Source organism: Mustela putorius, unplaced genomic scaffold (genome assembly GCF_011764305.1).
Source record: "Mustela putorius furo isolate JIRA1106 unplaced genomic scaffold, ASM1176430v1.1 tig00003859_pilon_pilon_pilon, whole genome shotgun sequence".
NCBI lineage: Eukaryota > Metazoa > Chordata > Mammalia > Carnivora > Mustelidae > Mustela > Mustela putorius.
In genome coordinates this window covers 26,857,370-26,873,107 of record NW_025422011.1, presented here as the reverse complement: position 1 = coordinate 26,873,107, position 15,738 = coordinate 26,857,370, and the positions used below count along the sequence as shown (strand labels likewise).

Below are 15,738 nucleotides of genomic sequence, written 5' to 3'. Positions count from 1 at the left end.
TTGATAGGGGCGAGAAGGGAGCTAATCTTATCTGCCAACATTCTGTGAAATGCCTGGTATCTCCGCCAGAGTGGAAACCATAGTTTTCTGGATTAACTTCTGATGGAACCTAGTAGAGAATCGGGCACACGAGGTGCTTCCCACTTACTCTTTGAATGATTTGGTTCAACAGCCACACATATTACACGGGGTATCTGCTGCATTAAGTGTTTGATAGAGACTGAGCATGCTTCAGCAGAGATTGATGCTGTATCCTAACGTCTGCCTCCATCCCACGACGAAAAATGGGAACAGAGAACTTTCTGTGACCCGAGAACACAGGCCACGTGCGGCGACATGAAGATCCAAGAGAAAGTCATGAGGAACGTATTGTGATAGTGGTGACGGAAATCAAAATTAATACTCGTGGATAAATTACACAATATCAGTGATTTAATGGAGTATCACTTTGGCTGCAGCTACTTATTTAAAGTCGGTGTTATGTACTATCTCTAGGCTATATTTTAATAGGCTGTTCCTCCACACATTTTTGACATTTATAATAATCATGCTGTTTTGCATGAACTTTTCCACACTGAAAGCTGAATGTAATAATGAAGAGACAGTGTAGAAAGAATCACAGCAATAAAGGTAGTCAATTGGAAAGCAGTAAAATCTCTCTCTCTTTTTTTTTTTCTGTGTGGACACTAATACCTGGAGCCTCCGTGGTGCCCCCCAGTTTCTTGGAGCTCATCGGGCTTGCCACACCAAGGGCGCCTCAGCTGGCCCAATGTAAATGTTAAGTTGCTTTCACTTTTAACAAATTGTTAGCTTCTAATCGACACAGTCTCTTTGCATCATATCCATAATACCTCATCAGACCATTGAGCACAGTGTGTGCTTGTACACAGTCCAGTAACAATTGGCTTCTGATTGCATACGGAGCACTGCGACAATGCATTCACTAACACTAGATTGTGCTGGTCTCCTATGGAGTAATGTTCAAAATATCTGATCTTGTTTTTCCCCTTCCATGAGGTTGATTTCGGTTTGCAGGGCTACATGAGCTTTTTAAAAAGGATAACTAGGCCAAATTATTTTTTATAGTAAATGACTGTCACTTTATGCTTAAATAATCCGGCTGCTCTTCTTGATATTTAAACTAAATTATCTGAAGAAAGAATACCCCAATCTAAGTCAAATAGTATGTCTTTGGTTGATATCTTATCAGGTTAAAAAAAATCACAAAACGATACTGAATTAATGATGCTTCAAAAATAGGGGAAAAAAAATCACCATTCCAACCATCAACATGGACTGCCTCCCGGAACATTTTAGAGCTGTTCTTTCTTTAAATATCATGCATTATTCATACTAACTCTAAACCACAACCCCCCTCCCTGTAAGTTTAATACCAGTTGCTTTATTTGTACTAAAACATTTTTCATGTCAAACATATTTAAAAAAATCAAACTCTAAAAGAATTCCCTGGGGCACTCCTTTTTTCATAGCTGTCATGCTTCTATGCTATGAAATGGCTGATTTTTTTTTTATATAGTTTTTGGCTTGCCAGTTAATTTATTACTATCTCTACCACACCCGGTAGTACTCTCCAGCTCACCTGCTGGCTACAAACAGCTTTCTTTCCACTGCTGACATGCATATTTTTTAAATGTTCTTAACCTTTCTGCTGGTTAGAATCTGTGTATCGGAATACAATCTTTTGAAAGCTGTTTCTTCAGAACATATCACTGAATCAATACTCAAAGTAAAAATGAATACATTAGAGCAACAGCGTATATTACAGAGAATGATTAGAAGAAAGGGATAAGGGAAAGGCAGGGGAGGAAGAGAAGAGTGAAGAAAAGAACGGGGTTAAAAGTAGCACAGAAGAATGTTAAGAGGGAGGCGGATTTCAGGTATTGCGAGTTTTAATTTTTTAATAACAAAGTTATGTGCTTCACCCCCCTCCCCTTTAATTTTCTCTTTGTAAGAGTTGGTCAAGTACACGTTCTCAGTGGCTGACTTGGCAAGAAATCAGTCAACATGTTGTAGCAATTTTTTTCAAATTTGTCTCTGGATTTGAAATGCTTGCGTGAGGATCCATTCTTTCTAAATTTGTACAAAGGAAGATGAAGCCTGTTGAAACAGGTTGGCTTTAGGCACTACTGTAATCTGGCCCTTGCTACTTCTAGTGTAAAAAGACAACCTCCAAAAGCCACTTTGGGAAATAATGCCCATTCTGTAAATTCGTCTTTCCAGCCTTCTAGATTTTCCAACAGACTATTTTTAACTGAAGATTACAAAACAAATACAAAACAGGATTTAAAACCTATGGAAAATTTGCCTGACATTAGTTTCACTTATCACAATAGGTAACATTCCTTTGGAACCGAAATAGCTCTACAGCAAGAGTCTCTGAATGAGAAAAGTAATTTTTCCTCATTTTCAAGAAAAGTGAAAAGTAGTCAGAACTTAGTAAAACTTAAACACAGGAAAAGGAGGAACTTGTACTAAGAACCTAGGACCCATTAGACGCAGGCTACCTCCTGCTGGAATACTCCTAGTGTCTGTAGTTCAAATATCAATTTCATTTTTATTAAAAAGTAAAAAACTCATGGCTAAAAATATGTCCATTTCCTTTGATTCTTCAGAAAGACAAGGGACTGGATTGTAATCTCCTGGGATATTAACTTCAGAATTAACCTACTGAGGAAATCATTTAGAGAGGCTGGAAGGAGTAGAGAAATAAAAATTCATTAACCTAGGAAACAGGATTCAATGACTTTTCAGTAACTGGTTCAAAATCTCACACTTCATTTTCTACCCTCTAAAATGGAATCAAAATACACTACATATCCCTAACTATCTCACAGATTATTGTATGGTGGCATCACAGGATAATGGTAAATTACCTGAGTTGCCAAACAACTTATGGGTAGACCCCACTTTTATAAGTTATCCTCATTCTTGCTACAATATGGAAATATTTCATTCACAACCACCAGTACAGACTCGGACTGCCACTTTGCTTCTTTCCTGGACGTCTGTATCAAGAATAGCAAAATGTTACAATCCCTCTATATCCTGAAACAATGTTGTAATCAATCTGAATTTATCTTTATGAGGCATCACACTGCAGAAAAAGTTAGCAGGTAATGAATGACATATTTAAAATCCTAAAAATAAAATTCAACTTTCAATTTGTTCTGGGGACAATTGGACAAATAAACAAAACAAAACAAAACCCTGGCAGGGTGCCTGGGTGGGTCAGTGGGTTAAAGCCTCTGTCTTCGGCTCTGGATATGATCCCAGGGTCCTGGGATCGAGCCCCACATCGGGCTCTCTGCTCAGCAGGGGGCCTGCTTCCCTTCTTCTCTCTGTGATCTCTTCCTTTCCTCTCTCCTACTGTGATCTCTCTCTGTCAAATAAAGAAATAAAATCTTAAAAAAAAAAACTATCTTGATTTCAAGTAGATAAATTTAATTATTCAAGTATTCCAGTAACAGTGGTTACAAACCTCAGCTTTATATATTCTGGAAGATGTAGAAATAGCTAGCATTACAAGAAGAATCCACCTTGGATGAATCCATACATATAAATTACATATTTTCCACAGCGATAAAGAGCTAGATTTTTTTAATATCATACACACTTAAACCATGTCAGCAAGGGTATAAAATATCAAATCAGAGAACTTCAGTCTGAATTCTATCTCCACTAATTTCTAGATGGGAAAGCTTACAAAATTTAATCAACTTCTTTGATTATTCATATCTTTTTTCTTTTAACAAAATAGATATAATGTCACCTATCTCTTAGAGCTGTAAAGAATATTAAATAAGAATATATATGTACATATATATATTTACATACACATATGAACACATATGCACTCCCCCAACATATAGATGCAAATAAATGCTACTCAGTGAATGCTAACTGAAACAAAGGAATTCAAAAGAACCACTGAGTAACCATTTATACCAAAAAGATTATACAATCTAGAAGAAATGGACAAATTTCTTAAAACACATAAATTACCTAAACTGGCTCAAGAAGAAATAGAAAATTTCAATAGACCTACAACAAGTAAAGAGATTGGATCAGCAAATAAAACTTAGCAACAAAGAAAGGTCCTGGAGCAGATGGTTTTGCCAATAAGTTCTCCTGAATACTTAAGACAAATTAACACTAGGGGCACTTGGGTGGCTCAGTCAGTTAAACATCTGACTCTTGATTTCAACTCAGGTCATAATCTCAGGGTTGTGAGATAGAGCCCAAGATTCTCTCCCTCCCCCATCCCTAAATAAATAAATAATTAAATAATTAAAAAAAAATTGATACTAATTCTTCCCAAAACTTTCAAAAAAATTGGAGAGGAAATACTTCATAACTATAAAATAGTGAGGTCAGTATTACTTTGATAGCAAAGTCAGAAAAAACCATCACAGGAAAGAAAATTATAGATCAACATCTTTTATGAATATAGATGTAAAACCCTCAACAAAATATTAGTATATTGAATCCAACAGCATATTAAAAGGATTATTCACCATGAAAAGGCAGGATTTATCCCAGGAATGCAAAGGTGGCTCAAACACACACAGAAAGATCAATGTAATACATCACATTAATAGAGCAAAGGGGAAGAAAACCACATAATCATCTTGATTGATGCAGAAAGGGCATTTGACAAAATTCAACACCCTTTTAGGATAAAAACTCTTAGAAATTTAGGAATAGAGGGGAAGTTCCTTAATATGATATTTATGAAAAGTCCACAGTTAACATCATATTCATGGTAAAAGACTGGAATTTCGGAGATCAGGAATGGGATAATGATGCCTGCTTTCACTGAGGCTATATGACTTTATACTGGAAGTTCAAGCCAGCACTATTAGACAAGAAAGAAGAAGATAAAGGAAGGGAAGGGTGGGGAAGGGAAGGGGAGAGGAGGGAAGGGAAGGGGAGGGAGACAGTAGAAGGAAGGGGAGAGAGAGAGGGACAAAGAGAGAAAAAGAGAGAAAGAAAGAAGGAGAGAGGGAGAGAGAGAGAAGTAAAGGAAGGGAAGGCAAAAGGAATCAAAATTGGCAAGCAAAAGGTAAAACTATCTCTATATTTGCACATCACATGATCCTACATACAGAAAATTCCAAGGAATCCACAAGAAAGCTACTAGAGCTAATAAACAAATTTAGCAAAAGCTGGCAATCTAGTAAAATTAACACACACAAATCCTTTGTTTTTCTATATACCAGCAATGAATATTCCAAAAGAAAATTAAGAAAGCATTTCTATTTATAATAGCATCTAAAATAATTACATACTTAGGAATAAATCTAGCCAAAGAGGTGAAAGACCTGTACACTGAAAACTACATAACATTGCTGAAAAAATTTTTGTAAGACCTAAATGAATGGAAATGTTCATCAGCAGGAAGACTTAACATTGTTAAGATATCGATAAAGCAATCAACAGATTCAGTGAAATATCTATCAAGATTCCAAAAGTCTTTATCACAAAAATGAAAAACCCAATCCTCAAACTTATATTGAATTGCAAGGGACCCCAACAGCCAAAACAATCTTGAAAAGAATAAATTTGGAAGACTTATAATTCCTGACTTTAAAATTTACTACAAAGTTTTAGTAATTAAAATAGTATGATACTGGCATAAGAACGGATATACAGACCAAAGCAACAGAATAGAGGGCCCAGAAAAAAAAGCCCTTACATATATGGTAGATTGATTTTGGGCGCAGGAGCCAGGAATATTCAATGAGGAGAGAATATCTTTTCAACAATTGGTGCTGGGAAAACTGGATATGCACATGCAAAAGAATAAATAACATATAAAAATTAACTAAATGGATCAAAGACCTAAACTTAAGTACTAACACTATAAAACTCTAAGAAGAAAACACAGGAGTAAATCTTTGTATATGGCAACAATTGCATGGATAGGATAACAAAAGCACAAGCCAAAAGAAAAAAAATATAAATTGGAGTGCTTCAAAATTAAAAACTTTTGTGCATCAAAAGACACTATCGAGTAAGTGAAAAGGCAACCTAAGAACAGAAGGAAATATTTGCAAATCATATATCTGATAAGGGATTAGTATCTAGAATATATAAAGAACTCTTGAAACTCAATAACAAAAAACAGCTTAATTAAAAACTGAACATACTAATAAAAAAAAACTAAGCAAAATACTTTCTCCAAGAAATATATACAAATTTCCAATAAGTGCATGAAAAATGCCCCAAATGATTAATCATTAGGGAAATCATTAGGGAAATGAAAATCAAAACCACAAGGAGATACTAGTTCACATCTACCAGGATGGCTATAATTTCTTTGAAGAAGTTGGAAAGTAACAGGTATTGGTGAGGATGTGAAGAGACTGGAACACTTAGATTACTGGTGGGAGGATAAAAGGCAGAACCTCTGTAGAAAACAGTTTGGCAGTTTCTCTGAAAGTTACACACAGCTACCATATGACCCAACAATTCTGCTCTTACACAAATATCCTAAAGAACTGAAAGCAAGGACTCAAACGGATATTTGTATATCAATATTCATAGCAGCATTATTCATAATAACCAAAATGTGGAAACAACCCAAGTGTCTATCAACAGATGAATGGATAAACAAACTGCCTATCCACATAATATATTATATATGTATATAATATATATATATATGAAGAGACACACACATACATATATATATATATATATAGATATTGACATACATATACAAGGGGATATTATTCAGCCATAAAAAGAATGAATTTTGGATATATATTGTAATATGGATGGACCTTGAAAACATTATGCTTAGTGAAATATGCTAGACATAGAAAAACATGTATGATCTTACTTTCACTTACATGAAATATCTAGAATAGGCAAATTCATAGAGAAAGATAGTAGAATAGAGATTACTAGGGGATAGGGAGAATTATCATTTAATGGACACAAAGTTTCCATTGTAGATGATTAAGAGTTTTAGGTATAAATAGTAGTGATGCTTACACAACATTGCAAATGTATTAATGTCACTGAATTGCACTTTTATAAATATTTAAAATATTGGGTATTATGCTATGTATATTTCACCGGAATTTTTTTTTTTAAATAAAAGAAGCACTAGGTGTACTTGTAAAAATTATTTTTGTTTTCAGGCAGAGGGATAATATATCTCAGTCCAATGCTCAGTTTTTGGACATTTCTAATAGATAAGGGTGTAGTTTAATATTGTTAAATTTATAGTTTCACGGTCAGACTTTACCCCTAAACCTAGTGCCTTAGAATTTTCAAAGAACTTACATATATTGTAACAAATTTAATCTTCGCACTCACACCAGGCAGTAGGCATATTTTTTAGATGACAAAAATGTGAGGCTCAGCAAGGCTAAATGACATGTTCAAGTAAGAATTACATAAAATAATCCATGTAAAATATTTAGCACAGTATTTGGCACAGAGCAACTTATTCAGGAGACTTTAGTTATTATATTATAATAACAAGTGGGTGGAAAGCCAGGGGCAGGCAGAGATCCTATTCCCAGAATCCCCAAGGAAGCCAAGGGGACTACTCTAGCAGCAATTTAAAAAATCCGAACTATACTCAGTCCATGGGTCAGCTGCACCATCCCTGGCACATGAAAGAGGTTATCCATTATTTTTATTTTATAGCCAATTCAATCCTGTTTTACATAGACACTGCCAGCTATGAAAGAGGCTTACTCTTTCAATTTTCTTAAACATAGGTGCTTAAACACATTTTTCTTGAACCGGATTCTGCATCTCTGTTTCATGATCTGAAAGAGCACTAAGCGACCAAACTTTTGTGGTGTATGTTCTGGACCCTGCCTAGAATGATGTGTCTAATTAAAGAGTCAGTTAAAAAAAAAAAAAAAGAGTTAAAACTCAATAAAGCTATGTCTACAGATATTAATCTGATAGATAGTCCCCCTGAAACTGCACAATCCCTAGGTCATATGGCTTCTCAGCAACCCACCAAAGTGGGAATACTTGTTTGGTGTTCACTGCACACCAGGACCCTGATATGCCCAGAGCAATGTGTAAAATTATCTGAAGGGAAGAAGGAACATAGCCCTAAGTATATTTGTTCAGACTGTCCTAATCATTGATTCAGAAACAGTCAACTTTGACATGAACATCTTCCTCAGCCCGTGCTTTCTAGAAATCAAGACAATTATTCAATCAGCTGAAGGCACAAACACTACGGGATTGTTTCAGGTTATGGGAAGGTAGAAAAGAGCAGAGAGAGCCATTTATTTTGTAATTAATAAAGATCAAAATTGCGATCGCTCATCCTCTTGTCCAAGGGACCAAAATATAAGGTTATACCACCACTTCACATCTTTTATATGTGACAGAACTACTCCCTTCTGAAAATTTAATCATCATTTCACATGTATTTCAAATGAAATTATCTCAGATCAGTTTGGAGCAAAAAATTTTTCCTAGTCCAGACTCCAGTCCAACACGATTGATTCTACTCCCCCAGTTCATGTGAAGGACAGAAACACCACATAGATTAAGTCACCCAAGTATGTAATTTCTCTGCAAACTGCATAAGAATAAATAATTTTAATCTTTTAAAATATGATTTGATATACTGTAAAACCTGGATCAGCCAAAATATTAAGAATTTAGAATTCTGTTTAATAAAAATCCTCTGATGTAACTTAGGGGCCACCAGAAAATAACTTATTTTATCAGCCTTGCTTATGATTAAAAATTGTCCTACATGCCCAGATCCTTGTCATGCTTTAACCAACAGGTTTTAGCCGCCATAATCACACATAATCCTGCTATCCCTGAACACTACTGTCTGCTGCACATATGTTGTCCGACAGAGATAACACGTATGGGTACCAGTCTTCTAATCTCCATATTCTCCTTAGTTACTTACTACGGTCTCTTCAGTGCCATGTGAGAAGAATTCTTTTAGAAGTGATCCAAATTCATTAACTATATAACAATACATTTCCCCATGAAAAATGGCATTATTGTTTTAACAAAATTAGGTAACAGGTCAACTATGTCACTGTTTCGTGCAGTGGAAAATAAGGCTCATCCCTGATTTTTAAATGTGAAGCATTTTAAATTTTAGAAGCACTGAAACTGAAGAAAGGGTTTCTACAGATGAAAGAGTTTCTAAGACTGATAGAGGGATGACAACTCGGACTCAGGGTAAACAAGTAAATTGAGCTTACATCAATGTTCCAGAGGAAGTCGAGATGGAGAAATAGTTCAGAACTGCTTAGAGAGATCAGGGAAGGACTGAACCACTGCACTGACAGAAACATAGTCTCTGACAAAATATACTCCTGTCCTTAATATGGGTGCCAATTTTATAGGGAATATACCTTGCTCTAAAAATCCGGCTCTAGAAAAATCAAAATCTGACAGGTTAAACAATAAAATTTTGTTTTATTCAGGTATCCCAAAATCTTTGGTAAAACCAGACCTGACTAATTTGCATCTGAAGAATTTTCAAAGTCAGTCCTTAAAATGAACCAATTCCTTAATATCTCTATTTCTTGTAACCTGTGAGTTCTGACAGGCATCCTACCTTTTCTCACAAGAAAGGTGGACATCTAGCAATTGCAAAAGAGTAATTGATAGCAATAAGCAATTAAAATGATGTTAAAATTCACTAGGTTTGTTTTTATGCTACTTAGTAAGCTTCCTTACTGAGGATTTCAGTAAAGTGATTTAGATTTTATTATTACTTTAAGCACATTAAAAGGCCTTTGTTCACTTTATAAACCCTCTACACGAACCCGCTGCACTCAGATTTGTTGTACTCGGATTTGGTGGCTAATATAATCAGGTTAATATGTTAAAAAGAACTTGACACGGAAATTATTAATGAGTAGAACAAGGTCACTACTTCTGAGCTGAGGTCACTTACAAAGAATGCACAAATGAAATTAAGGTTGACTTTTTTTACTTGACTATCTTCTTACATTGGATTCCTTTGGCAACATATCTTTAAACATTTAAAGCCCTGTTTACAAGGAGGCTCTGAAAGAAACTTCAAACCATTATGTCCCTAATTGAATTCCCCAGGAGTCCAGTAAACTCAGAGGAATAAAGAAAAATCATAACATTTGCTAAATCATCTCAAAACATATTTCACTGCAAGGTTATGTGACCTGTTTCTGAGGTTCAAAGATGAATGAGAAAAATACTACTGAATGCTTCATTATTTACACTCAAATCCAAAGGTAGCTTACCTATTAGCCGCGAGCTAATTAAATCAGTCCTGTTTTAACTTTTCTTCCAGGAGAAACCAGACAACAAACAACAGTAACATTTGATAGTTTGTGTGACTACTGTCCCAGAGCACGAAAGCTCCCAGGAGGAGGAGGAAGGGTCTTTAACCAAAGACAATTATTGACAGTGAAGGTATGAGAGAGAGCTGACAAAAAAACCTGTCGTTCCCAGGGAAAGTAGCATTCTATCTGTGAATTCAGAACAAACCAAGTGAAAAAAGAGAATACAAAAGTTTTTAGCAACCAATGAGTTTCTGAATGTGCCCCCTTCCCAATTAAAGTCCCAATTCGAATTTTATGTGAAAATCAGCTTTTATGATCTTTTTATTCATAGTTCCTTTGTATGCTCCTGTGTTTGTTGTGACTACTAAGCAAAAACATGGGGATCTGAGCATTTCCAAAAGAATGTTAAATTCCTTCTACTTACCTGGTTTGTATGTTATTCCAGGGGGGAAGAGGAAGCCCTGCTGGGCGGCAGCGGCTGCTGCCAGGGTCCGCTGGTCATGTGGAAAAATTGGTATCATGAGCGGAGGCATGTGACCCTGAACCTGCTAAACAGAAGAGAGCCTATGATCAGACAGAGAGCAAATGTGTGCCAAGAAGTATTTGTTTTTCACTCCTGCCGCTGTGCTGGTACCCAAACAGCCACCCACTTCCGACCTCATTCCAGATCTGCTCCCTGAGAAAACGGGTGAAAGTTACCAAGTCCCTGTTCTTAGATCACATTAGCACTCCAAGGACATAACCCCATTGCGAATTTGCCTCATCCCTGCTTCCACCAAATCCTGGTGAATGCTTTTCTTTTCTCTTGACTGTGTTCTTTTTTCCTTCTTTTTTTTTTTTTTAAAAAAAACAAAACAACCGGAAGAAATAAGTTTGCTGCGTACACGGTGCAATATTGAAAGGTTTTGCCCTTTCACCTGCTTTGCATACTGCCTTTTATTTGGGAAACAGGATTTAGTATCCTTGGTCAGAAAATAATGTCTAATTGTTATATATTCCCAAAGCGGCATCTCCCCAGTTTAGGTGTCTTATTTCAAAGCCTTGCCGCATTATGTTAAACATATAGCTCCTCAGATTTAGGGCTACTACATCTTGGCTCCCAATTAAACTAATATTCTTTGCCATACACACCTCGATGTAACATATAAATTGCTTGTCTGGCTTAGCGGTTTTACAGCTTTATGTACTACCATGTGGCTCAGTAATTACGGAGTTGTATTCAGAGAGCATTTCATAATAAATCCTACTATATCAAATTTCATTTGACCTCAATAAATGTATCAAAGAGCACAGAAATGCAAAATAGAAAATCTTCACTCTATATCAGTATTTGTATTCTAGATAAAGAAAATAAGAGCTATGACAAAATCATGCCTGTGAAATCACATTTTAATTCCCTAGCTTTCCCTTTTTTACTCGATGCATGCTACCCTGATTCCAGGAGAGCATCACAGGGAGGTTTTGTCCTGGCTTTTAGTGCATGATTTTATAGGCTGAACTACAGGACTTTTGTTCTTTAAAGATCAAAACTAGGAAGTCCTCACAGAAGTGATTTTAAGTTTGAACTGGGTCTTTGGGCTCTTTGCTCATATTAAAAAAAAAAAAAAAACTGCCTTATATCCTGTTTAAGATATAAACATTTACCAATAATTCTACCAACCCCAAACCCTTCCCCCATTTAAATTCTTAAAATTTCTCTTTAGGCAAAATTCCGTATACTGGCCGATGACCCTGTTTAAATAGCGCCAACTTGCCTTGTCCTGTCCCTGTTCCCTCCACAGCCAGGGACATGGTGCAAAAATGCTTCTGTGTAGGTCTAAGAGGTTTCATTTACCAACAGTTTTTCTCTAGGGAAAGCCCTAAGATGTGGGTTAATAAAGGGCAAGCAAAAAATAAACACTTTACAGTATTTTTCTGAATTCATTTCTCAGGAAAATCAACTTATAATAAAAAGGTCTTTGTGCAATTACTACCTTGCCAGTGGGGCGTGAAAGAAACTAGCTTTGGGCAGCTATTTCTACCATTTTAGCTGAGGTAAGCCCGAGTTTTGTACATGAGAGTACAAACTTAGCCTGCGTGAATTGGAGCTGATCCCCTTGTGCCCGGGTCTTGCCTTTAACCCTGAAGAAAAGCACTGGGTTTGCTGTTCAACTCCAGCTTGCTGTGACCTGATGCAAACCTGAGATGCCAAAGAGGAGGGCACTGTTCTATGTCAGAAAACAAAACAGTCTTTCTTGTAGGTGACTGCTGTTCAGTGCAAGAGTAGATCAAAGGAAATCGTTTCATTTACTTCTAGAAATATGGTTCCTAGCATGGACCTAGAACAGCACAGACGCCTCATGCTCTAAAGGTGAACAAGAAAGTGAGAAGTCTAGGCATTGTATTTATTTATTCTTTCCTTCTTTTTAATGAACAATGATTAAGTTATTCTTCCATGCTACGGATCTTGAGAAGTAGCTGAAAAAATGGGGGCTATTTAGCTTGGAAGAGAGAAGATACAAGGTTGTCTTCGTGCGGCAAAAGAAGCAGATTAAGTCTGAGCGGTTAACAAGGGCGGAACAAGACACAGAAGAAAAAGATTTTAGGGGATCTAAATGTAAAGAAGAACTTTCTAAAAATGAGTTATTCAACAAGCACTCTGATTAAAGAGGTCCTGTGTGTCATTTCCCCAGAGGCGGTCAAGGAAAGGCTGTGTAGCCATAGGGTGGAGATACTTCAGAGGGTAACATAACTAAAACCCTGACTAGATAATGACCTCCAGAGTCTGCTTTGGAATCACTTTATGATTCCATTGTTTTGCAAACTCAGCATTAGGAAGATAATATGATGTAGTCATTCCTTTATTCATTCGTTCATCACACATCTGTCCAGAATCTACCATGTCTACAAAGGCTTTGCTGTCAAACATCTCGGAGCTTAAATCTATACACTGCCATTTCCTTGGCCATGTGATCATGAACAGTTTCCTAACCTTTCTGTAGTCTGAGCCTATTGCTTCATGTAAAAGCTAATGATACTACCTTATGCGGTTATTGTGAGGATTAAACAGACCAAAAAGTAACACTTGTGGCACAGTGACTGCCAAAGAACAGGCGCTCAGGAAATGTTAGAGCCTTACTTTTTTCTTACAATAGTTTGCATATGCAGTTCTAGAAAATCATCAAATTACTGAAAAGAAAAAAAAAAAGAGCAAGAAATAGTGGCTCTTCCCCATAATTCTACTTTGAAAAAGAAAACATGAACCAGCAAAATAATTCAGTTTGACAGGCAGAGACTTGTCATGTTTTTAGCAGAAACCAGGCCTCACAGAGCATTATCCCATTCCAAGTATCTAGAAAACCATGAAAAAGAAGAGATAAGGCTACAAGGATCATGTGAAGATGGAATTTGGGAACTTTACTACTATTCATTACATAGAATCTTGGGAAGAAAACACAATTTTACTTCTACACTGATGCCCAAGCTCTTCAGAACATGAGACAACATAAAGAGATCAATGGCAATGAAGCGTCGGATCTTGATTCCTGAACTTTGGTGTCTGAAGATATTTCTTTTGTAACTAGCTGTGTACATGAGATAACTAAGTGAACCATCTAGGGTCGCCTTCAATGCTGAAGAGCTGTAGGTGATTCATATTAACGCCAGTTGTAAGAATTTAGGGAAGTTCTTTTCCAGTCATCACACTCTACAAAGTAGGATATGTTAGAAATTTTCAATGCTAAACATGAATTCAGAGGCGGTTTCAATAAGTTGCGGGATAAAGTAAGTAAGAAGGGGGACAGAAGACATTGTGAAAGCAATAGCGAGGATAAAATTAGAGTGGGAGCAGAGCTTAGAGTTGATCGGGCCTAGTAGTTTTCAAAGGGTGGAACATGACCAGTAACATCAGCAAGGATGGAGAATGTCATAAAAGCAAATTTTCAGACCCACCCCAGATCTATGAATCAGAAACTCTGGGAGCTGGGTCCAACAACTTAAGATTTACACTAAAATTTAATCCAGGGCAGTGACTCTCAAACTTCAGTGTGTATCCAGTTCTGCCAGAGGGCTTGTTAAAACAAAGACTGGCAGGCCCTACCCTCAGAGCCTCTAAACCAGCAGATCTAGGTGGGATCTGAGAGGGTACTTTCCTGGCCAGTACCCAGGTAAACTTGGTGCTGCTGATCCAGGGACCGCTCTCTGAGAATCACTAATCTAACTCAAACCTCACAATTTACACATAGGGAAACAGGTAGCTAGAGAAACTAAAAGATGTGGCCTAAGATCACAGTGCCTATGACAGGCCTGGATCTGGAATCCAGAAGTGCTCATTTCTCTGACCACTGCTTTTTCCACTACATCAGATGGACTTCAGTGATAGAAAAGAGAACACACATGCTCTTTGGGAGTCTGAAAAACGACTTTCTATTTCAGAGTTGTATTGCTGGAGTACAGATAGTATGTTGCTCAGTTTCAGTTTATTCCTTCTTCTCTCTTATTTTGTACTCAGAAAATTTTGATCATAAATCTACTGTCATCAGTTTCAATAACTTATTATAATACATCTATTAGCAGTGATCATTTAGCTCTGATTGATAAAAATTGCCCTTAACTTATTTTAAGTAAAACAAGGATGTGAAAAATCAAAGTGCCCCTTATTAAGGACAAGCCAAGATACCCAGTAGCAATTAGAATCTAGGCCAAGGGAAGATGATGAAGTGCTCCTCTTGTAACTCTAATTATGGACGTAATAATAGTGATGATGATGGTGATGATAATCATCCTCTTCATCACAGCCACTAATATTTTCCAGTATCTCCTATATATCAAGCACTGAGAAAGTGATTTACATGATCTGTCTCATGTAATCCTCAAAAGTCTATGAAATATTTACTATTATTCTCCTCATTCACCTAATGAAGACAAAATCACGAGAGGCTCAGTAACTCGGCCAACCAAATAGAGCCATGTTCAAGTCCAGGTTTGTTAGGCTCGAAGTCTATACTTTTAAGTGCCATATTATATGAACCATCAAATCATCTTTTGCTAGACAGACCTAAATGAGATAAGGAATATAATTCTTTATAATAACAATTGACTGGAAGTTTTATAAATATAATTGTAAATTTATATGCATTTATAACAAATGATTAGAAAGATCCCATGAGTCCCCTCTCCTCAGTGGTAATAACTTGAAAAAACTGTAGTACCGTATCACAACCGGAGGCCTGACATTGAGATAATCCAACCACCGTATTCAGATTTCCCCAGTGTGATATTATTTTAAAAGAATTATGTATCTTAAAAACTCACAAGGGTAATGGGAGTTTATGAATACTTCCAACTACCAGCTTTTATACAAAGCTGACCAGTATGGCCCAGTGCAAATAATATGAGAAGGAAGCCTATATTAAAGCAACAACTTCCCCCTTTCATAGATTTCCATTTATTGTACTTA

At 36.5% G+C, this 15,738-nt stretch overlaps 1 protein-coding gene across 18 annotated transcripts in view; it reads right to left on the bottom strand.

Annotated features, from left to right (window-relative positions):
* SOX6 (SRY-box transcription factor 6) overlaps window positions 1–15,738 on the bottom strand; it is a 609,548-nt gene that overhangs the window by 118,712 nt on the left and 475,098 nt on the right. For 13 of the 18 annotated variants that reach the window (XM_045066197.1, XM_045066194.1, XM_045066196.1 and 10 more), the window contains one exon: window positions 10,726–10,849. In XM_045066197.1, coding sequence (XP_044922132.1) covers window positions 10,726–10,849 — 124 coding nt within the window. The remainder of the gene's footprint in view (window positions 1–10,725; window positions 10,850–15,738) is intronic. The other 5 variants (XM_045066193.1, XM_045066191.1, XM_045066200.1 and 2 more) reach the window with 1 other exon arrangement.